Below are 24,804 nucleotides of genomic sequence, written 5' to 3'. Positions count from 1 at the left end.
TGCTGCAGCCACCAAGAAGCCTGTGTGCAAGAACAGGTCACTATCTGCACCTCCCCTCCTGGGAGCCTGTGCAGCCCGCCACTGCCAGGGCCCCATGATCCAGGGACAACTTCCCCAGGAGAACGCACGGCGCGCCTCAGGCTGGTGCAACATCACGCTGGCCTCTGCTGCCATAGGCTCACCCCGCATTCCGTACCCCTCTCTCCCCCCGGCCTGAGTGAGCCAGAGCCCCTGAATCAGCTGCTACTTTAACCCTGTCCTGTCTGAACAAAGAACAGACACCTTCAGGTGACCTACACGCAGAGGCGGATCCAAATCCAAAGCTGAACCCCAGGAGCTGTGCAAACAAAGAAGAGAAAGGGAAATTTCTCCCAGCAGCCTCAGGAGCAGTGGATTAAAACTCCACAATCAACTTGATGTACCTGCATCTGTGGAATACCTGAATAGACAAGGAATCATCCCAAAATAGAGGCAGTGGACTTTGAGAGCAACTGTAGATTTGGGGTTTGCTTTCTGCATCTAATTTGTTTCTGGTTTTATGTTTACCTTAGTTTACTATTTAGAGTTTATTATCATTGGTAGATTTGTTTATTGATTTGGTTGCTCTATTCCTTTTTTTTAATTTACAGATATACATTTTTTTTTCCTTTTTCCTTTTTGTGAGTGTGTATGTGTATGCTTCTTTGTGTGATTTTATCTGTATAGCTTTACTTTTACCATTTGTCCTAGGGTTCTGCTTTCCGTCTTTTTTATTTGTTTGTTTTTAGTATAGTTTTTAGCACTTGTTATCAGTGGCGGATTTTTTATTGGTTTGGTTGCTCTCTTCTTTCTTTCTTTCATGACTTTTTAATTTTTAAATTTTTAATAATATTTTATTTATTTTAATAACTTTAATTTATTTTATTATTTTTTTCTTTCTTTCTTCTTTTTCTCCCTTTTCTTCTGAGCCATGTGGAGGACAGGCTCTTGGTGCTCCAGCCGGGAGTCAGGCCTGTGCCTATGAGGTGGGAGAGCTGAGTTCAGGACATGGTCCGCCAGAGGTCTCCTGGCTCCACGTAATATCAAACAATGAAAGCTCTCCCAGAGATCTCCATCTCAACACTAAGACCCAGCTCCGCTCAACGACCAGCAAGCTACAGTGCTGGACACCCTAGGCCAAACAACTAGCAAGACAGGAACACAACCCCACCCATTAGCAGAGAGGCTGCCTAAAATCAGAATAAGATCACAGATACCCTGAAACACACCACTGGACGTGGTCCTGCCCACCAGAAAGACAAGATCCAGCCTCATCCACCAGAACACAGGCACCAGTACACTCCACCAGGAAGCCGACACAATCCACTGAACCAACCTTACCCACTGGGGGCAGACACCACAAAAAACGGGAACTACGAGCCTGCAGCCTGCAAAAAGGAGACCCAAAACACAGCAAGTTAAGCAAAAGGAGAAGACAGAGAAATACACAGCAGATGAAGGAGCGAGGTAAAAACCCACCAGACCAAACAAATGAAGAGGAAATAGGTAGTCTACCTATAAAGAATTCAGAGTAATGATAGTAAAGATGGCCCAAAATCTTGGCAATAGAATGGAGAAAATACAAGAAACGTTTAACAAGGACATAGAAGAACTAAAGACAAATAAACAATGATGAAAAACACAATAAATGAAACTAAAAATTCTCTAGAAGGAATCAATAGCAGAATAACTGAGGCAGAAGAACAGAGAAGTGACCTGGAAGATAAAATAGTGGAAATTAACTACCACAGAGCAGAATAAGGAAAAAAGAATGAAAAGAATTGAGGACAGTCTCAGAGACCTCAGGGACAACATTAAACGCACCAACATTTGAATTATAGGCGTCCCAGAGAAAGAAGAGAAAATATTCGAAGAGACTATAGTTGAAAACTTCCCTAATATGGGAAAGGAAACAATCAATCAAGTCCAGGAAGCACAGAGAATCCCATACAAGGTAAATCCAAGGAGAAACATGACAAGACTCATATTAATCAAACTATAAAAAATTAAATACAAAGAAAAAATATTAAAAGCAGCAAGGGAAAAACAACAAATAACATACAAAGGAACCCCCATAAGGTTAACAGCTAATCTTTCAGCAGAAACTCTGCAAGCCAGAAGGGAATGGCAGGATATATTTAAAATGATGAAAAGGAAAAACCTACAACCGAGATTACCCTACCCAGCAAGGATCTTATTCAGAGTTGATGGAGAAATTAAAACCTTTACAGACAAGCAAAAGCTAAGAGAATTCAACACCACCAAACCAGCTTTAGAACAAATGCTAAAGAAACTTCTCTAGGCAGGAAACACAAGAGAAGGAAAAGACCTGCAATACCAAACCCAAATCAATTAAGAAAATGGTAATAGGAACATACATATTGATAACTATCTTAAATGTAAATGGATTAAATGCTCCCACCAAAAGACACAGACTGGCTGAATGGATACAAAAGCAAGACCCATATATATGTTGTCTACAAGAGACCCACTTCAGACCTAGAGACACATACAGACTGAAAGTGAGGGGATGGAAAAAGATATTCCATGCAAATGGAAATCAAAGAAAGCTGGAGTAAATTCTCATATCAGACAAAATAGACTTTAAAATAAAGACTATTACAGGAGACAAGGAAGGACACTATATAATGATCAAGGGATCAATCCAAGAAGAAGATATAACAATTGTAAATATTTATGCACCCAACATAGGAGTACCTCAATACATAAGGCAAATGCTAACAGCTATAAAAGGGGAAAATGACAGTAACACAATAATAGTAGGGGACTTTAACACCCCCACTTTCACCAATGGACAGATCACCCAAAATGAAAATAAATAAGGAAACACAAGCTTTAAATGATACATTAAACAAGATGGACTTAATTGATATTGATAGGACATTCCATCCAAAAACAACAGAATACACATACTTCTCAAGTGCTCATGGAACATTCTTCAGGATAGATCATATCTTGGGACACAAATCAAGCCCTGGTAAATTTAAGAAAATTGAAATCGTATCAAGTATCTTTTCCGACCAAAACGCTATGAGACTAGATATCAATTACAGGAAAAAATCTGTAAAAAATACAAACACATGGAGGCTAAACAGTACATTACTAGATAACCAAGAGATCACTGAAGAAATCAAAGAGGAAATTAAAAAGGTACCTGGAAACAAATAATGATGAAAACATGACAACCGAAAACCTATGGGATGCAGCAAAGCAGTTCTACCAGGGAAGTTTATAGCAATACAATGATACCTCAAGAAACAAGAAACATCTCAAATAAACGACTTAACCTTACACTTAAAGCAATTAGAGAAAGAAGAAAAAAAAAAACCCCAAAGTTAGCAGAAGGAAAGAAATCATAAATATCAGAGCAGAAATAAATGAAAAAGAAATGAAGGAAACAATAGCAAAGATCAGTAAACCTAAAAGCTGGTTCTTTGAGAAGATAAATAAAATTGATAAACCATTAGCCAGACTCATCAAGAAAAAAAGGGAGAAGACTCAAATCAATAGAATTAGAAATGAAAAAGGAGAAGTAACAACTGACACTGCAGATACAAAGGATCATGAGAGATTACTACAAGCACCTATATGCCAATAAAATGGACAACCTGGAAGAAATGGACAAATTCTTAGAAAAGCACAATCTTCCAAGACAGAACCAGGAAGAAATAGAAAATATAAACAGACCAATCACAAGCACTGAAATTGAGACTGTGATTAAAAATGTTCCAACAAACAAAAGACCAGGCTTCACAGGAAATTCTATCAAACATTTAGAGAAGAGCTAACACCTGTCTTTCTCAAACTCTTCCAAAATATAGCAGATGGAGGAACACTCCCAAACTTATTCTACGAGGCCACCATCACCCTGATATCAAAACCAGACAAAGATGTCACAAAGAAAGAAAACTATAGGCCAATATCACTGATGAACATAGATGCAAAAATCCTCAACAAAATACTAGCAAACAGAATCCAACAGCACATTAAAGGGATCATAAACGATGATCAAGGGGGTTTATCCAAGGAATGCAAGAATTCTTCACTATATGCAACCAATCAACGTGATACACCATATTAACAAACTGAAGGATAAAAACCATATGGTAATCTCAATAGATGCAGAAAAAGCTTTTGACAAAATTCAACACCCATTTATGATAAAAAGCCTCCAGAATGTAGGCAAAGAGGGAACTTACCTCAACATAATAAAGGTCATATATGACAAACCCACAGCCAACATCGTTCTCAATGGTGAAAAACTGAAACCATTTCCACTACGATCAGGAACAAGACAAGGTTGTCCACTGTCACCACTATTATTCAACATAGTTTTGGAAATTTTATTCACAGCAATCAGAGAAGAAAAAGAAATAAAAGGAATCCAAATTGGAAAAGAAGAAGTAAAGATGTCACTGTTCACAGATGACATGATACTATACATAGAGAGTCCTAAACATGCTACCAGAAAACTACTAGAGCTAATCAATGAATTTGGAAAAGTAGAAGGATACAATATTAATGCACAGAAATCTCTTGTATTCCTATACACTAATGTTGAAAAATCTGAAAGTGAAATTAAGGAAACACTCCCATTTACCACTGCAACAAAAAAAATAAAATACCTAGGAATAAACCTACCTAAGGAGACAAAAGACCTGTATGCAGAAAACTATAAGACACTGATGAAAGAAATTAAAGATGATACAAATAGATGGATTGGAAGAATCAACATTGTGAAAATGACTATACTACCCAAAGCAATCTACAGATTCAGTTCAATCCCTATCAAACTACCACTGGTATTTTTCACAGAACTAGAACAAAAAATTTCACAATTTGTATGAAAACACAAAAGGACCCAAAGAGCCAAAGCAACCTTGAGAAAGAAATATGGAGCTGGAGGAATCAGGCTCTGTGACTTCAGACTATACTACAAAGCTACAGTAATCAAGACACTATGGTACTGGCACAAAAACAGAAATATAGATCAATGGAACAGGATAGAAAGCCCAGAGATAAACCCACGCACATATGGTCACCTTATTTTTGATAAAGGAGGCAAGAATATACAATGGAGAAAAGACAGCATCTTCAATAAGTGGTGCTGGGAAAACTGGACAGCTACATGTAAAAGAATGAAATTAGAACATTCCTTAGCACCATACACAAAAATAAACTCAAAATGGATTAAAGACCTAAACGTAAGGCCAGACACTATAAAACTCTTAGAGGAAAACATAGGCAGAACACTCTATGACATAAATCACAGCAAAATCCTTTTTGACCCGCTTCCTAGAGAAATGAAAATAAAAATAAAGATAAACAAATGAGACCTAATGAAACTTAAAAGCTTTTGCACAGCAAAGGAAAACATAAACAAGATGAAAAGACAACCGTCAGAATGGGAGAAAATATTTGCAAATGAAGCAACTGACAAAGGATTAGTCTCCAAAATTTACAAGCAGCTCATGCAGCTCAATAACAAAAAAACAAACAACCCAATCTAAAAATGGGCGGAAGACCTAAATAGACATTTCTGCAAAGTAGATATACAGATGGCCAACAAACACATGAAAGAATGCTCAACATCATTAATCATTAGAGAAATGCAAATCAAAACTACAACGAGGTATCACCTCACACCAGTTAGAATGGCCATCATCAAAAAATCTAGACACGGGCTTCCCTGGTGGCGCAGTGGTTGAGAATCTGCCTGCCAATGCAGGGGACACGGGTTCGAGCCCTGGTCTGGGAGGATCCCACATGCCGCGGAGCGACTGGGCCCGTGAGCCACAATTACTGAGCCTGCGCGTCTGGAGCCTGTGCTCCGCAACAAGAGAGGCCGCGATAGTGAGAGGCCCGCATAGTGAGAGGCCCGCGCACTGCGATGAAGAATGGCCCCCACTTGCCGCAACTGGAGAAAGCCCTCGCACAGAAACGAAGACCCAACACAGCCAGAAATAAATAAATAAATAAATAAAATATTTAAAAAAAAATCTAGACACAATAAATGCTGGAGAGGGTGTGGAGAAAAGGGAACCCTCTTGCACTGTTGGTGGGAATGTAAATTGATACAGCCACTATGGAGAACAGTATGGAGGTTCCTTAAAAACTAAAAATAGAACTTCCATATGACCCAGCAATCTCACTACTTGGCATATACCCTGAGAAAACCATAATTCAAAAAGAGTCATGTACCACAATGTTCATTGCAGCTCTATTTACAATAGCCAGGACATGGACGCAACCTAAGTGTCCATCATCGGATGAATGGATAAAGAAGATGTGGCACATATATACAATGAAATTTTACTCAGCCATAAAAAGAAACGAAATTGAACTATTTGTAGTGAGGTGGATGGACCTAGAGTCTGTCCTACAGAGTGAAGTAAGTCAGAAAGAGAAAAACAAATACCATATGCTAACACATATATGTGGAATAAAAAAATAAAATGGTTCTGAAGAACCTAGGGGCAGGACAGGAATAAAGACACAGACGTAGAGAATGGACTTTAGGACACAGGGAGGGGGAAGGGTATGCTGGGATGAAGTGAGAGAGTGTCATGGACATATATACACTACCAAATGTAAAATAGTTAGCTAGTGGGAAGCAGCTGCATAGCACAGGGAGATCAGCTTGGTGCTTTGTGTCCACCTAGAGGAGTGGGATAGGGAGGACGGGAGGGAGACGCAAGAGGGAGGAGATATGGGGATATATGTATATGGATAGCTGATTCACTTTGTTATAAAGCAGAAACCAACACACCATTGTAAAGCAATTATACTCCAATAAAGATGTCTAAAAAAAAGGATTATGATATTAAAAAAATCTGTTTTAAAAGTTTGCTTATTTAATGTGTATTTTAAATTTTACATGTTTACAAAATTCATCTTTTATGAAAGCCTATGTCCCTCCAGCAAACTGGGTGTATTTCATCCTGGACATAAGAATGTTAGTGTGACACCTGAAACTAACACAGCATTGTAAATTAACTATACCCCAATAAAATTTTTAAAAAAAGAATGTTAGTGTGACTTAGGAAATGTCAAATAGATAAAGTTAACATTGTAAATATATGATGTTAAATTCTCTCAAACTGCCAGGTAGATAGAAATCTTCTTCCAGTTTAAAAAGGTGTAGAATGGGAAAATAATTCAGGATTGATCTTTCTGACTGCTTCTCTCTTAATATTAAGTGTAACAAGATACTATTTGAAAGAAAAATGGGGCGACTCAATAGTCAAATGCTGAATTATATATTCTCTTCTCATTTGTTCACAGAGATAGCAACTGAATAAAACTTTTGAGAAGACCATCAGAGTATGATAGTCTTTGGGGAAATGATCACTGATCCTGAGTACCTATAGGCCAAATTAAATACAACCCATTACATTATCCAGGTAGAATAAGGATTAACCAAAGTTTACTCATTCTTGCTTAGATCAGAAGATGCTAGTGGAGCCACAGAATGGAAGCTTCATATAGTCCAACGGATACTCACTGGCACACGTGATCCAGGTCTCCTCCGAGGGGCTGGCCAGTCTCTTCTTCCATGGAGATGATGGGCACTGCCATAAGGTGTCAGGCCCTTTAGGACACTGAACATTGTCCACCCACATGTGCCTGGACATCGTCTTGTCTGAAGATGCAGGGATGATGCTCCCTCTGTCCGCACAGCCCAGCTGCCTGCATACCACTCCCACCGTGGCTGCAGACATGTTACTCTTGCCAACGCTGCCCCAAGCTCCATTGTAAAAAACTTCCAGGTGTCCTGCACAGGTCTCTCTGCTGGTTTCACTGATGAGTCTCAGAGACATGAACTCTGGGGTGAAATAGAGAGTTAGCAGTTTTAAATCTTTTCTGAAGATTCAGAGGACTCTCTCCCTTTACTCTGATGTGAGAATGGATTTAAAAATAGGTACGATACACTAGGGATTTCATTACTAGTAATTCTTCAGAAACTTCTGGATGATTTGGTAGATTTTGTTAAAATACAGTATTTGTTCTATAAATATTTCTGGTTTTCTAGTCTTGGATTTTGTAATTAGAGACCTCTTTAAAATGCCAACAGTGATTCTAAGTTGACTTCTAAATCTTAATCAAAGGCCCAGAGCCTTTTATGAATTACATAGTTTGGATTTTTTTCTCCCTGAATTACTGTAATTTTAGCTTTCTAACCCTATTCTGTTCATTTTTTGGCAGTTGTCCTTGATAGTTAAAATTTATTGAGATACTCAGACACTAAAACCAATGTTTTATATACATTTCCTTAAAATGAAATATTTCCCTTTCTGACACTTCACAGTTTTGTTGTGTATGTCCTCTACCAGATTTACGTCACTGAATGTGAGTGATAGCAAAATCTCTTCTGGCATACAGAATTTTTCACTTCCCTAAGTCATAGCATTCTTTTTTCCAACACATTACAACTGAGTACATTTCTGTACTTCACAATGCTTTCTAAAATCTTACCATGTATACAAAACAAGAGCAGTGTCCTGTTATGGTAATTTATCTGTCATTAAAAATTACTTGGGGGCTTCCCTGGTGGCGCAGTGGTTGAGAATCTGCCTGCCAATGCAGGGGACACGGGTTCGAGCCCTGGTCCGGAAAGATCCCACATGCTGCGGAGCAACTGGGCCCGTGAGCCACAACTACTGAGCCTGCGCGTCTGGAGCCTGTGCTCCGCAACAAGAGAGGCCGCGATAGTGAGAGGCCTGCGCATCGCGATGAAGAGTGGGCCCCGCTTGCCACAACTAGAGAAAGCCCTCGCACAGAAACGAAGACCCAACACAGCCAAAAATAAATATAAAAATAAATAAATAAATAAATAAATTACTTGGGCATGGTGATTATCTTTTTCTCTGCAGAATGTAGCACCAAATGTATTTCTGCTGTCCTTTTTAATCTACTTTATTAATACAGCTATCATCAAGTGGTGCACTAAATCCTTACCCAATATCCAGCTCCACATATGTTTATAAAAGAACTTATGATTAGTTTTGCTGTCATTTTCATGATATGCAAACTCACTTCTGAATTTTTCTCTTTCTGATATTATACTGCCTTGCACAGGAGGTAGCACTAATTCATCAAATCCACACTTCTGGCAGCCTGAATCTCACAAGTGTTCCCTCTGAACCTGTATTTTAGGGAATTTGCTCAGATTAATATCCTTCACTACCCTTTGCCCCACCTCAGTCCTTTCTTATATAATTATAATCTATTGTAATTATGCAGAACTTACCTGAGCAGATAACTCCTGCATCCTCCTTATGCCTGCAGTTGTGGCGCCCCCAGCCATGGGAATGGCATTGCCAAATACGAGATTCTTTTCCATTACAGTTCACCTCATCCAGCCAGATGGGCCCTGTTCCTTCCCCAAAATGAGCAGAGCCAACGGCATTAATGGCCCCTCCACAGCCCAGCTGCCTGCACACCACGTGGGCATCATTCAGGTCCCAGCTGTCATCACAGATGGTGCCCCAGGAGCCCTCATGATAGATCTCTATTCTCCCAGCACAACGCCCGCCTCCATTTACCAGGCGAAGCTGACCACTCCCTGCAAAGAGAAAATAAAATATAAATGCATTTCTAAGGATTTTGAGATCATTTTCATAGACTGGTCACTGATTCTTACCTATGCAGGGAACACCACTTTCTTCTGAAAAAATAGAGCTTGTTGGGTCCGAGGATGATGAATTGCACGGGGGTAGCGTCTGACTCTGGTTTCCTGCAAACACCGAACGTCATCAGTCACAAGAGATACAAAAAGTTGGGGTGAGGAAAGGAGGTCAGCTGGAGTGTTAAATAGGTGAGCTAGGACAAACATAGCTTTAGAGAAAGGTGGATGGGTCAACCAGGCTGGGAATGAATCAGGTACTCTGAGAAGGCACATGGTAAGCACTAAATAACTATGAGGTCCATGAAAATTAAGTTTACTTTCCTTCGAAAAAGACAAATGAAGTTAATATTCTGGCACACTTCTCATGATCCCTCAAAATGGATCATTCCCTTTTCCTTCTGTTCTTCGCCATAGTTACACCCTCTCTTAAGGCACACCACCATGGGAGAGGCTCATCGTTGGCTGCCCTTTTTCTCTTACCTGAGCAGATTACAGAGGCCACTTGCCCCAAAGGACATAGCGATGCACCCAGAGCAGTCATGGGACAATCTCCCATGTGCCGCTCAGTCCCAGTGCAGTGAAACATGTGCCTCCAGACCTGCCCACTTCCTTTCCCAAAAGGTGCTCCTCTTGGGGCAGAAAGGGCAACTCCACATTTAAGCTGCTGGCAAAAAACGTGAGCATCTTCCATGTCCCAGTGAGAGTTGCAGAGAGATCCCCAGGTCCCAAGAATCTTGAGCTCCACTCTTCCTTCACATGGGGACTGGCCATTAACCAAGCGAACTTCTGTGTATCCTGAAAGGAGACAGGGCTTTAAAAAGATGTCTGTGACTACCTAACCCTACCCTCTTCACAATATGGGAACAAATTGAACATGTGCTCTGGGTCTCACTTGAGCAGACTACTCCAACATCCCTGCTGTGACTACAAGTCCCGTCTGGGCGGGGTGCTACTGGGCAGAGTGAAAGATGGGACTCGTGCCCCTCACACTGGAATTCTTCAGCCCAGATCTGTCCGTTTCCTTCTCCAAAGTGAGCTCCCCCCAGGATAGAGACGACTGTGCCGCATTGTAATTCCCTGCATAGCACACTGGCCGCTTCCAGAGAGAAGTCAGAATCACAGACGGTGCCCCAGGTGTCGCCATGTTTCACTTCAACACGACCAGAGCAGGGAATGTCCCCTCCGACTAGTTTGGGTTCCCTGTGGGCTGAAAAATAATATTTCAGTGAGAGAGAACATGATTCCAAGATTTTCCTTCATGATGAGAGTGAGGCAGGGAGTGAAAAGTGAGAAAGGGAAGCTATTCTTTCCTCTTGGCTTTTCTGCCTAGAGTTCGGCTTGGCAAATTCCAGACCTCCCCATCCTTCATTAGACCACTTCATCAGAGACAATTCTGGAACTTTGCCTCCTGGAACCTGTAATTCCTGGAGCATGATTACTCTTTCCTTTTAGTATTTTGCCTATATTATACATCACATTGGAGACCACAGATAATGGGTGTCCATTCTCTCTACTTTTTAGCCCTATATACAGTCCTTCACCCAAGGGGTCTGCCCCAACCATTGCAAATGGTTCTAGGTAAGGATTTTTAATATATCAATACTTCCTGTTTCCAAAATGAACAGCAGACCTCTTCTTCCCTGTCACACTTGACGGGAGATGCTCCTTTTCTCCTGTTTTCTCCTCCTTCCTGCCTGACAGGGCTTTATCAGAACCTTTCACGTGTCCCCCAACCAAAGTTCTATCCTCCTTTCTCATCTTCTCAATGGACATCTTCTCTCAACTGCCAATAAATATGTTTTCATCTACACATTTCTCTTTAAATTTATATTTATAAGCAGATCTACTTGGACATCTGGAACTTAAGGTGTTCAAAATTGAATGAATTATGTACTGACAAGCCCACAGTATTCCTTACTCAATTAATGGTATCCAGGACCAAATTAGAATCACCTGAAATTGAACCCCCTTTTTAACTCCCCATAAATAATGGTAATAATGATAGTAGTGAATATTAAAGTGAACACTTATTTTGTGTGTGTATATATATATATATATATATATATATATATATATGGCATTTTAGTAAGTATTTAACAAGCTTTATTTCATCCTTACAATTGCCTTAGGGTATAACTATTAATAACATTCCAGTTTTACAGACAAGGAAATTGAAACATAGAAAACTGTAGTAATTTGCTAAGGTCGCACAGCAAATTAGTGAAGGGCCAGGATTTGAAGCCAGGCAGTATACTAGAGAGCCTAGAATCTTGATCCCCTACAATACACTGCACACGTAGAAGCCACCAGCATGTGTCAGTCCTCCAGCATATTTTTCCTCCATATTTATCGTTACTTTGATGTAATTTGTCATCATATGTCATGTAGACTTTTTATTTATTTATTTAATTTATTTATTTTTGGCTGCGTTGGGTCTTTGTTGCTGCACGCGGGCTTTTCTCTAGTTGCGGCGAGCGGGGGCTGCTCTTCGTTGCGGTGCGTGGGCTTCACATTGCAGTGGCTTCTCTTGTTGCAGAGCACGGGCTCTAGGTACACGGTCTTCAGTAGTTGTGGCTCATGGGCTCTAGAGCGCAGGCTCAGTAGTTGTGGCGCGCGGGCATAGTTGCCCTGCGGCATGTGGGATCTTAGTTCCCCGACCAGGGATCGAACCCGTGTCTCCTGCATTGGCAGGCGGATTCTTAAGCACTGTGCCACCAGGGAAGCCCTGTTATGTAGACTTTTGCAATAGCTTCCTAAGTGGTCTCCTAGCTTCTAAATCCTCTTTCCAATAAATCTACACCATGGCCATGAGTGTATTATTAAAGTTCAAATATTTTCACATAATTTCTTTGTCTTCAAGGTAAGTCAGTGTTTCTTTACTACTTATATAATAATTTATCTTTTTAACAAATATTATTAAGCACCTACAATATTTTAGGCATTTGGATGGGCACAGAGTTCAGTCTATCAGTGAGGATAGATAATTCTAATACTAATAATAATAATCATAACCACAGTAGCTAACATGTATTGATCACTTGCTGTGTAATTCCCATGAGGGAGTAGATATTATTATTATCACCATTTTTTTCTTTTGAGGAAATTGCAGCACAGAGAGCTTTGGCAGCTTCCCCAATATCACCCAGCTATTCAAATTAAGGGGGGATAATAAGCACTGTTTTCTTAGCATACTTGAAAATACTCTATGATGTCACCTGAAAAGCCTTAACAACTATTACTCTACCAATCATACCTGATACCTCAGCCTAAATATGCTTTCTCAAGCTTCTGTACCTCTGCAGAAACTTTTTTCTCGACTTATTATGTATTTCCCAACCTTATGTACACCTGGGAAAAAGTTACTTCTTTTCAAGGCTGCTCAGTTTCTCATTAATTGCTCTCTCCTTCAAGAACACATAATTTAGTAGAAGATACACATGTTCAAATAATAATTTGAGTCCAAAACTAGATACATATTTTAGATACAAAACTAACAAATGAAGGAGTCATCAACTCTATTAAATCTGAACTGCGTTTGATAAAAAGATGAGGAGTTTGCCAAGTAAATAATGTGTGATATGGCATTTAAAGAATACAGTCATGAAATAGCATGATGTAATTGAGAAATTATGGATAATTTACCATGGTTGGAATTTAAAACGTAAAGAAAAGACACACCAGAAATAAAGCTGAAGAAATGGGGCTCAGGTTTTAAGGACATTCTTTGCCAGGTTGAGATCACACTCATCAAGATAAGTGTTAGTTTCTTTTAACATCCTCAGCGGTAATTCAAGTTACGTGCGAGATGCAAACTATTTCCTTTAATTCATCTTAAAAGAGAGGAAAGAAAGGAAATGCATATGAAATTGGACTTTCTAAAAGGCATAAGTCTTTTAGAGATGCCTGCTGTTAAATATCACTAATTTTTACGATCCCTCAACACTACTATCAGCATGACACAGATATACTATCAGCCCTCGCCAATTTCCTAAAGTGTTCTAGATCTGACTATATTCTCTATTATAGAAGCATAGAATAACTCAGCATGCAAAAATTTCACCACTTATCCATTAAATATGTACAAAGCAAGTTCCATCCAAATCTGAGTTGAAGAACACGTTGCTTTCTAAACACAGCTAAGACTTTAAAGTAAATAATGCCTCTACAACACAAATAATGAAAGATTCTTGAGTCAAGTCCTTGATTTAATCTTGTTGAATCATTATTTGAGCATGAAATTCCTCCAAGATATCATTAGCTAATATTCATATAATCTTATTCCACTTTTGGACAGACCTAAACCTTTGAATAAAAACAGTTTCTTAGATTGAGCCAAATTCAGCTTTCTTTTAACCTCTTGCTCTCTCATCTAGATCGATCTCGAACAAAATAAAACACAACCAGTGAAAAAACAACCTCCCCCCAACCAAAAAAAAGCAAAAACAAATAACTTTCTCTTTAATGGTGAAAACTTGTGAAGCCCTTGAAAACAAGTCCCTTCTGTAAGTATCCTCTTATTTCCTTTGTCATAAAATATTTGAGTCCAGGGCAAAAGAGAAATTCTTCCACCCAGAAATGTCTTGGAGACTGTATCCTCAGCCTTTATTTCATGAATCTGCTAGTAACACATTAATCTGTACCACAGATTGGCTTCCTTATACCATTTACTCTGTGTACATTGTTAGAATATTGGTAATTTACCCCTTTAAGGAATTTTTTTTCCTGTTAAACCTATGAGTGCATTTTAACATAAAAGCCATTAATTGAATTTTTGTGCCTGGATTTAGCTCCTTTAATCAATAAGTTAAACTTTCCCTGACATCAATAACTAAATCTGTATTCATTTCTTTCTGTAGAAATGAATAAATGAAGAAATGGAGAAATGAAGAACAAATATAAGAAATAATTAGAGTTACTTCCTTTTGCTTAGTAATAGATAAAATACACAATATGCTTTAAAGAAGCATTGATACATTTTCATCATTTATTCCTTTCCAGACTCTGAAGAAGTATAAATCATTCTAGTCTCAAAATTATTTTTTAGACTTCAGTAAAATAAAACACAACTCAAATGAACCATTTCTTAGGTTCAGATGTCCTCTACAGCAAATATACAGTCATCACAAACAAAATGTCTGGGATTCAAAGCAATTTTGTGGCCAAAATTCTTAGACCTCTTTGTAGCTGGCTTGTCTAAACTACCTGTCAGGGATAAATTGTTACTTTGTCTTTCTAGTCTTCCAGCTTTACTGAGTTCTGGCCCCTATCATCCATAAAACCTTGTGCTTTATAAAAGTCTAAGAATTTGAACAGATTATGGAATCCGTAGTTTGAACTTGACAGGCACAGAGACAATATTTCCATAATTTTTTCCTAGAAATCTTCTGAAAGTATCAAGTAAATCAAAAAATAAAATTACAAACTCTATTTCTAGAAAAACAAGGAGAGAGCTAAAATCTAGGCCCCAAAATAAGTATTAATAGAAGAGCTTCCGGGCTTCCCTGGTGGCGCAGTGGTTGGGAGTCCGCCTGCCAATGCAGGGGACACGGGTTCGAGCCCTGGTCCGGGAGGATCCCACATGCCGCAGAGCGGCTAAGCTCGTGCGCCACAACTACTGAGCCTGCGCTCTAGAGCCTGTGAGCCACAACTACTGAGCCCAAGTGCCACAACTACTGAAGCCCATGCGCCTAGAGCCCGTGCTCCGCAATAGGAGAGGCCACCGCAGTGAGAGGCCTGCGCACCGCAATGAGGAGTGGCCCCCGCTCGCCGCAACTGGAGAGAGCCCGCACACAGCAACGAAGACCCAACACAGCCAAAAATAAATAAATAAAATAAATAAATTTATTAAAAAAAAAAAAAAATAGAAGAGCTTCCAAAAAGCTACAGAAATATAGTAAGAGAGTTTACAAAAGAAAGCAAAGTGCACATACGGCAGATAGCAAACAAAAATATAATTTTGTAAAGAGAGGGGCCCACCTTAAGTTGCAGATTTATGCTATTTGCAATTTCTATTATAGGCAGCTTAATAGAATCCTAAATAATTCAGAATGTGTTATCATAAGTGAGGTACTCTAGTAATAAAACCTAAATTTTGGATGTGGTTGAATGGAATTCATGGGCAGAATATACTAATGACTCAGATATTGTAGGCTGGAAAGCTAATAAGTCATGTTATCCATGGTAAGATATTTGGACAAATGTCACCTTGAAAAGAAAACCATCTGCTTACTAAAGCTGAAAAATTTGAGAACATATTGGGGCAAGTGTAAAAAAAGAAAAGTATACTTTTATAAAGGTATAAAAAAAGAAAAATATCAGAATGTTGACATGACATGAATCCTCCTTGCCACTTTTAACACTTAAGAGAGAGATGAGCTCAGACTAGAAGCAGCTAGACTGCAAGAAGAACTGGAAGGATAAATACTAATTCCGTGAGGGAGACATCTTCTGCCTGCAGCTACTATATGTAGTTAATTGAGAGTCTTATAATTTGGAACTTAACAGGATTGAAGAAAAACAAACCCTACGTATCCTGTCCCCTAAATTAAGGTGGTGATAAAATTGTGGATTTAGCAGACAATAAAATTGACGCTGTGCATACAAAGACAATGAGCCTACCAGCAGAGACAGGATTTAGGTCTTGCCTTTCCAAACACAGGGTTTCAAATGACCTTAGGGCAGTGGTCAATAAATTAAGAGGAAGGACCTGGTCACCGGATAGATCAAAGTACGTAATTTATTCTTTGTTGTTACTTTCACATGGCATTGGATTAAAGCAAAACAGACTAGAAGCCTACTAAGTTTGGAGAGAATTTTTTGCTGACTTTGAGGGCAGCCGACATCGGCTAATGATTACTCAACCCTAAAAGCAATCCAAGGGTCCCTAAATCAGTATCAGCAGAAAGTGGGTTGTGAAAGCTGTGCAGCCCCCGGACAGGTATACTCTCCAAACTGAACTCAGAATTGACTATGAGAACAACGCACTAGGAAGTACTGCCCTGAGAAGAGCGCCTGGGCTCATGAAGGATAGCACGCAGAGAGCAGCTTCTCAGAGGGCAGAACCTGGTCTATCAAACTGGCTCACCAACACATGTCGTCATTCGCAGGGCAACTCATTATTCTTGTCCAGTAGGATTTGATAATTACTGCAGAAGAACAACTCTAGGTGTTTCTTGGTGACCACCCAAGCAGCCTTAAACTTCTTACCTATTTGACTTATTTTAAATGAGAAAAAAAATTTTTTTTCTTTAGCCACTCAGGTGGTTTTTCTTGTAGTTGCAGCTGAACTTCATATTAATTAAATAAAATAAATTAATAGGAAAATAGACAACCCTTTCTAAATTTAGAAGGAAATTATCAGACATACAAATATGCTTACACATTCCCAAACACATGCAAAGGCCCCATAAAGGTCATAGAGTGAAATATGTTTTCAGTTGTAGCATATTACACGACAATAAATATTATGTATATATAATATGACAACATAATAATGCATAATATGACTAACTTAAGGTCAAATACATCTCCCATTTCATAAAAAGTAACTCTATCAGAGTCCTTTTCAACATAAATCCCAATTCTATTATGAGTACAAGTGATGCACCTGGAACAAAATTATTTGTAAAGGTTGAAAGTAAGAGAATAGAAAATAAAGCAACAGGTGAGATATTAATATCAGACAAATTTGATTGAGAACAAAAATTTTTTGGGAATTTCCTGGCAGTCCAGTGGTTAGGACTCCTCGCTTTCACTGCCGAGGGTGCGGGTTCAATCCCTGGTCGGAGAACTAAGATCCCACAAGCTGTGTGGCATAGCCAGAAAAAAAAGAATTGTTCAACCATAAAAGATGGAAACCTTATAATACTAAAAAGAGCAATTCACAATGACTACATAACAGTCATAGTAAGTTCTGTGTCCCAGAGTCACAGAGCATCAATTCATCAATTATATGATATAGCTACTGGTACACTCAGTGGAAAACCTATAACCTCAAATGGTTATATTAATAAACAGGAAAGAATCAAAATTAATTAAGCATCCAACTCAAGAAGTCAAGAAGTTAAGTCGCACATCGGGCTCCCCAGCCCAGGGATCCTGCACCAGGAAGACAAGCCCAGGGGTCTTGCACCCCCAGAACGTTTGGCTTTGAAGGCCAGCAGGGCTTACTTTTGGGAGAGCCGAGGGTTGTGGGAAATAGAGACTCCACTCATAAAGGACACACACAAAATCTCACCCTCTCCGGGACCCAGGGCAGAAGCAGTAATTTGAAAGAGTCTGGGTCAGCTCCACCTGCTGATCTTGGAGAGCCTCCCGGAGAGACAGGAGGTGACTGGAGTTCACCCTGAGAACATAGACACTGGCAGCAGTCGTTGTGGGGAGCTCATTCTACCACAAGGATACTGGTGTTAGAAAAAGTCATTTTTGGAATCCTCTCTTTAGCTTATTAGCACCAGGACCCAGACCCACTCACCAGCCTGTCAGCACCAGTACTGAGACACCTGAGACCAAGCAATTTATCGGGCAGCGACACCCCTCCCCCACTACTGCCCCTACCAGCAGGCAGGCTTCTTGAGACATCCTGAGCCCACAGCTACCCTGGAACATGGCCCTGCCCACCAGAGGGCCCAGGACCTAGCCCCACACAACAGTGGGCCGGCACGAGTGCAGGGACCGCTAGGGCCCTGCAGCCAGAGACCCTGGGACCCAGCTCCACCCACCAGTGGGCAGGCACCATCCCCAGGACTCCCTGGGCTCCAGCCCTGCCCATCAGTGGGCTGACATACCAACCCTGGGATCCCCAGGGCCCTGCAGCCAGAGCCCTTGGGACCCGGCTCCACCCAGCAGTGAGCTGACACGAGCCTGGGGACACCCTGGGCCTTGGCCCTGTCTACCAGCAGGCCAACATCAGCTCCTGGACCCCTGGGCCCTGCAGCCAGAGACCCTGGGACCCAGCTCCACCCACCAGAGGGTTGGTGCTAGCCCTGGGACAAGCCTTATCCCCCAGTGGACAGACCCCAGCCCTAGGACCACCGTAGCCCCACAACCTGCCTTGCCAGGACACAGCCCACCCACCAGGAGGCCAGTACCAGCACCCCTGGGACCCTGGCCCTGTCCATCAGCAAGCCAACACCAGCTCTGGGATTCCTGGGCCCTATAGCTGGGACCCCAGGACCTGTCTGTCTTCCAGTGGCTGGCATTAGCCCCAGGATATGGCTTCATGCACCAGTAGGTGGGCACCAGCCCCAGGATCCCTTGGACATTGGTCCCACTGACAAGCAGGTGGACACCAACTCTGAGACATGTTGGACCCCTCAGCCATCTGCCCCAGGAACCAGCTCCACTTACCAGCAGGCCAACACTAGCTTTGGGACACCCCGGAACCCACAGCCAGCCATGTCAGGAACAAGCTCCACCCACCAGCAGTATGACACTAGATCTGAGAACCCTGGCTCTGCAATCACCCATTGTAGAACTTGGCTCAACTCACAGTGAAACAGCACTAGTCCTGGGACACCCCTGGTCTCTGCAGCCAGCTACCCCATGCCAACCACATCAGAAGGACTTGTGCAGTCAACATGGGGGGCACCCCTAGAGCATATAGCTCTGGTGACCAGAGGGGAGTGTGCTGCTGAAAGCATAGGACATTTCCCACAGAAGGCCATTTCTCTAAGGTTGGGAAATGTAACCAATCTACCAGATATGTAGAACTGAAAACAGCAAGTTAGGCAAAATGAGGCAACAGAGGAACATGTTGCAAACAAAGGAACAAGATAAAACCCCAGAATAAGAACTAAGTGAAGTGCAGATAGGCAATCTACCTGATATCAAACGCAATGGTGAAAAGCTGAAAGCATTTCCTCTAAGATCAGGAACAAAGGCAAGGATGCCCACTCTTGCCATTTTTATTCAACATAGTATCTAAAGTTCTAGGAACAGCAATCAGACAAGAGAAAGAAATAGAAGGAATCCAAACTGGAAAGGAAGAAGTAATACCGTCACTGTTTGCAGACGACATGATACTGTATATAGAAAGTCCTAAAGACGCCACCAAAAAACTACTAGAACTCATCAATGAATTCGGTAAAGTTGCAGGATACAAAATTAATATACAGAAATCTGTTGCATTTCTATGCACTAGCAATGAACTATCAGAAAGAGAAATTGAGGAAACAGTCCCATTTACCATCACATAAAAAAGAATAAAATACCTAGGAATAAACCTACCTAAGGAAGCAAAAGGCCTGTACTCAGAAAACTGTAAGACACTGATGAAAGAAATTGAAGATGACTCAAACAGGTGGAAAGATATACTGTGTTTCTGGACTGGAAGCATCAATATGGTTAAAATGACCATACTACCCAAAGCAATCTACAAATTTAATGCAATCCCTATCATTAAGGAATGATAGGAATCATTCTGGAGGAATGGAGGAATTAGGATCCTTGACTTCAGACTATACTACAAAGCTACAGTCAACAAAAGAGTATGGTACTGGCACAAAAACAGACACATAGATCAATAGGACAGGATAGAGAGCCCAGAAATAAACCCACGCACCTATGATCATCTAATCTATGACTAAGGAGGCAAGAATATACAATGGAAAAAAGACAGAATCTTCAATAAGTGGTGCTGGGAAAACTGGACAGCTACACGTAAAAGAATAAAATTGGAATGCAACTTCTTAACACGTTGATTGAAAGTCTTACCTGAGCAGGTAACTTTGGCTTCATCATAGTGATCACAACTAAGTCCACCCCATTGCCAATTCTTGCAGTCCCAAAGAGAAGTTTCATTTCCATTACAGCTGCTTAAAAACAGCCATGTGTTTGTTGCCTTAATTTTGGAATAAGCTTGATAGGATGTTTTGAGCGCAGATCCACATCCCAGCTGCCTGCAAACCACATCAGCTTCTTTCAGTCCCCAGCCTCTGTCACACACTTTCCCTATCAATTTCTGAATTTCCACCTCCACTGTCCCAGCACAGTGGCTGCCTCCACCTTTAAGTCTCAGTCCCAGATCTGATCCATCTGCAAAAGAAACATAAACTTAGGTCACAGATACATATGGAGGTTAGCTCCCAAAGGGTATTTTAAAAATCTTGTTCCTTCCCAAATACTGAGACACTGGAAATTCTGGCTTACCCATCTCCTGGCTTTTTGAAGAGCCAGTATAGACCATGAATTTTGTTAGAAATGGGATTACAGTTTCAAAACTTAATAAAAATTGTCAATGGCTAAAAAATATGAGCAAATCAGATATAAAGAAAAGACCTACATCATTTTGTCTTTTGGAGCTCCAGGTAGATTTAGAATTTGAAGTGTGGTCCCTAATAGCAGTCGGAAAAATTATTATAGAAAATAGAGTCAGAGAACCCACCAAACTAGTCATATAAAGAATGTGTTAAAGATTCCTCACAACTGTAAAAGAATTCCCAACAAGGAAATTATTAGATATTTCTCTCTCTCACATCTCACACCTATTCCTACTCCTAAAGAACACAGGTCCTTCCTCCTCTGTTTTTCTTTTTGTTTTGTTTTGTTTTAACTTACCAGAACACGTCACACCAGCATCTTCATTATGATTGCAATAATGCTTTCCCCATTCTTGGTGTTTACATTGCCAGAGAGCAGACTCATGTCCATGGCAGGAAACACTGTCAAGCCAAATGTGTCCAATTCCTTCACTGGCGTTGACTCGACCAATGGCAGTGACGGCAGTTGGACATCCCAGTTGCTTACATGCCACAGCGGCATCGTTACTATCCCAGCCATCATCACACACTGTCCCCCATTCTCCTTGGAATTTCACTTCTAATCTTCCTGAACATTCAGTGACTCCATCTACCAGTCTCAGGCTCAGGTCTGCTCCCTCTGTAAGAGGAAAACAAAACAAGTCAGTGATAAAGAAACAAGAATGAAGGCACTCTAAACAGCTGTACCTGAGATGAGTTAAGGGGGAGATATAAGGAGAGATGGAGAAAACAGTGATATATTACCACTGAAAATCGTTAAAGATGGAAGGAGGAGTGGATCAGGCAAGAAGACAGGACTTTTTACGGATTGGAAGTTTGGGACTAGCAGATGCAAACTATTATATTTAGAACGGGTAAACAACAAGGTCCTATTGTATAGCACAGAGAACTATATTCAATATCTTGTAATAAACCATAATGGAAAAGATCAATCAATCAATCAATAAAAATAAATAAATTTAAAAAAAGACAGGGCTTTTCACTATGGAGAGAATGCATTATAGGAAGAGTTCCTAACGGGAGGCCCAGGGACTGAAATTTATCTAGAGATTTGCTTGTTTGATCACCACAGATTTTTTGTTGGAATTGTTTGGTTTTTTCCCTTTTAAATATATATTTGCAGGTGTCTAGGTGGGACCTACACACTCCAGTTTGCCTCAATACTAAATACTCACTTTTGCCTCTGACTTCATTGCCTACCCAGACTACCTGGTTTGTATTACATGCCTGACCCCTTTCTGACCACTTCTGCGGTTTAAAAGCAAAGCAAAGAGAAAAGAGACTTCACCATTACTACTTTCAACTTACCCCAATCAATATTCCTCAAAGAACAGAACTTGATTCTAAGTAATATCCTATAAAAAATACATTGCTTTTTTTCCTCAGGCAGTTTTGGTTTTTGTTGTCACAATGCTGTTTATTGTGATTACTCAGCATGTATAAAACACACTGAGAAGAAACGTGCTGATTGGGGACCTAGAAAGATTTCGATGGGTAAAGGGAAACAGAAGGTACATACTGTGTTTTTTCTACGCCAAATCCCTTTCACTTTCTTCAGCTAACAGAATCCATCTTTTCTGTAGGAATCCCATTCTCTGTGGTTTAGACTATAGATGGTCACATTATTCGACAAGAAAAAAGCCAATTTGGGAATTCCCTGGCTGTCCAGTGGTTAGAACTTTCACTGCCGTGACCGGGCTTCGATCCCTGGTCGGGGAACTAAGATTCCGCAAGCCGCGCAGTGCTTGGATGGAGCCAACTGTACCTCCTGGATTTCCCTGTTTTCTGAGTCAGTATTCTCTCATTTTAAAGTTAGTCTGAATTGAATTTCCTTCATTTGAAGAAAAAATACCTGGTGAATACAGGGACATTTTTACCCTAGTTATAGTTTCCTAAATATTCCCTGGGGTTCAAGACTTACTAGGTCTTCTTCAAACTCGGCACTCAAGTGAAGAAAGGAGAGTGACAGTCTTGTACACGCAAAGCCATGTCCCTGTCCCGTAATCAAGCGTGAAACATGAAAGTTTCTAGACAGACACAGTGCCTGCTCATAACATAGCACTAGCATAAGTGAGGTTTTAATAGGAAACCAATTTTTTAATCATTTGATTCTGTGAATTTAAGAAAAGGTGGGTTTAAGAAAGGGTGGGTCAAAATGGCTAAAGGGGAGACTTTTGTAGGTAGAGGATGATAAGGGGGGTGCTCCAAAACATCCAGAGAGCAAAATTCTAACCTGTTTTTAACAGTTAACTTTTTTTTCTTTTTCTTTCTTTTTTTGGAGGGATGGGGGGAGTGGACTATTCTCTAAACACTTCCTTCTACCCTCATGACTTGGATCTCAATTTCACTGTCATCATTCCCCCCTAACCTATTTATCCTAATTACAGTTAAGGTAAAAATTCCACAGGTATCAGAACTGCATCCTGAAATTAGGTAATAATAAGGCGATAGAAAAAGCAGACGTCATTATGTTTTTAGGAGTTCAGCCTTTTGACACTTTTACCCCCTTTTTTTGTCCTCTCATGGAGAACAGAAAAAACGCAGGCCAGTCCTTACCTAAGCAAATCACTCCAGCATCCTCAGCATGATCGCAATTATGCTTTCCCCATCCTTCATGCTTGCAGTTCCAGAGAGCTGACTCATTTCCATTGCATACAAGATCATCAAACCAGATTGGTCCAGAACCTTCTCCAAAATTAGCTGAACCAGAGAAACTGACAGCACTTCCACATTCAAGTTGTTTACAAACCACAGAAGCATGATCTATGTTGAAGTTATCGTCACACACAGTTCCCCACTGTCCTTGGAATTTGACCTCTATTCTTCCTGAGCACCGGTTTCCTCCATTCATCAGCCTCATCTCCAAATCAGATCCATCTAGAGCGGAGAAAAGACCAGAATTCAGAAGTAATATTTATTCAGAAGTGATTTTAGAAAATGATATTCCTCTAGTCAGTTGAGATTTGATCCTATCCTTAAAAATGATGCTTCATTTTGGATGCTGCCCCTGTTCACATTTTGGATAATTTTAATCTTTTGAAAACGAACCAACGATTAATCTGTAAAAAAACTTTTACAGATTAAACTTTACTTTGTGTTTTGTTTTGTTTCCTTCCATTACTAAGGCATAATAAACACTTCTATGTAGAAATAGATACGTTTGCTTCAAAGTATTTATTTAAAAAGGTTGAAAAATAAAATTTGTTCATACTACAAAGAAGCAAAAATGACAAACCAGTCATTTGTTGAACAGTTAAAATTTTTATTTTAATCTTTTTTTATGACCATCAGTTTAGAGCATGAATGATTGCTTGAAGTTGAATTTGAAATTAGAAAACAGGAAAAAGCAAAAAAAAATGCATAAGCATGCATGATAGTTTGCAAAATTGGTATACAAAAACATTAAACATTAGGACTTCCTAGTAGCGCAGTGGTTAAGAATCTGCCTGCCAATGCAGGGGACACAGGTTTGAGCCCTGGTCTGGGAAGATTCCACATGCTACGGAGCAACTAAGCCTGTGAGCCACAACTACTGAAGCTGCATGCCACAGCTACTGAAGCCCGCGTGCCTAGAGCCCGTGCTCCACAGCAAGAGAAGCCACCGCAATAAGAAGCCCGTGCACTGCAACAAAGAGTAGCCCCTGCTCGCCCCAACTAGAGAAAAGCCCATGCACAGCAATGAAGACCCAATGCAGCCAAAAATAAATAAATAAATAAATTTTTAAAAAACATTAAAAATTGGGGAAAAAAATTAATCAAGATTATTTCTTACCAATTTTTTCCTGAATCAAAGCTTTCTTTTCCCTCCCCTGAACCACCTGCTACCATTTTTAGCAAAGAATGGCTTTTTCATAAAGAAAATTCTCTCTATACACTATC

The 24,804-nt window shown here is 40.3% G+C and overlaps 1 protein-coding gene across 3 annotated transcripts in view; it reads right to left on the bottom strand.

Annotated features, from left to right (window-relative positions):
- Positions 1–24,804, bottom strand: part of CD163 (CD163 molecule) — a 36,707-nt gene that overhangs the window by 7,618 nt on the left and 4,285 nt on the right. For all 3 annotated transcript variants that reach the window (XR_009009758.1, XM_057557124.1, XM_057557123.1), the window contains exons 4-11: positions 23,482–23,802; positions 21,224–21,544; positions 20,381–20,701; positions 10,560–10,874; positions 10,148–10,462; positions 9,683–9,775; positions 9,290–9,604; positions 7,544–7,864 (exon numbers count right to left, since the gene is read on the bottom strand). Coding sequence is in view for 2 of the 3 variants with exons in the window: in XM_057557124.1 (XP_057413107.1) it covers positions 7,544–7,864; positions 9,290–9,604; positions 9,683–9,775; positions 10,148–10,462; positions 10,560–10,874; positions 20,381–20,701; positions 21,224–21,544; positions 23,482–23,802 (2,322 nt within the window). In the remaining variant the exon portion in view is untranslated. The remainder of the gene's footprint in view (positions 1–7,543; positions 7,865–9,289; positions 9,605–9,682; positions 9,776–10,147; positions 10,463–10,559; positions 10,875–20,380; positions 20,702–21,223; positions 21,545–23,481; positions 23,803–24,804) is intronic.

The sequence above is a fragment of the Balaenoptera acutorostrata genome, chromosome 11, assembly GCF_949987535.1.
Source record: "Balaenoptera acutorostrata chromosome 11, mBalAcu1.1, whole genome shotgun sequence".
NCBI classification, from domain to species: domain Eukaryota; kingdom Metazoa; phylum Chordata; class Mammalia; order Artiodactyla; family Balaenopteridae; genus Balaenoptera; species Balaenoptera acutorostrata.
This window is presented reverse-complemented; position numbering and strand designations above follow the sequence as displayed.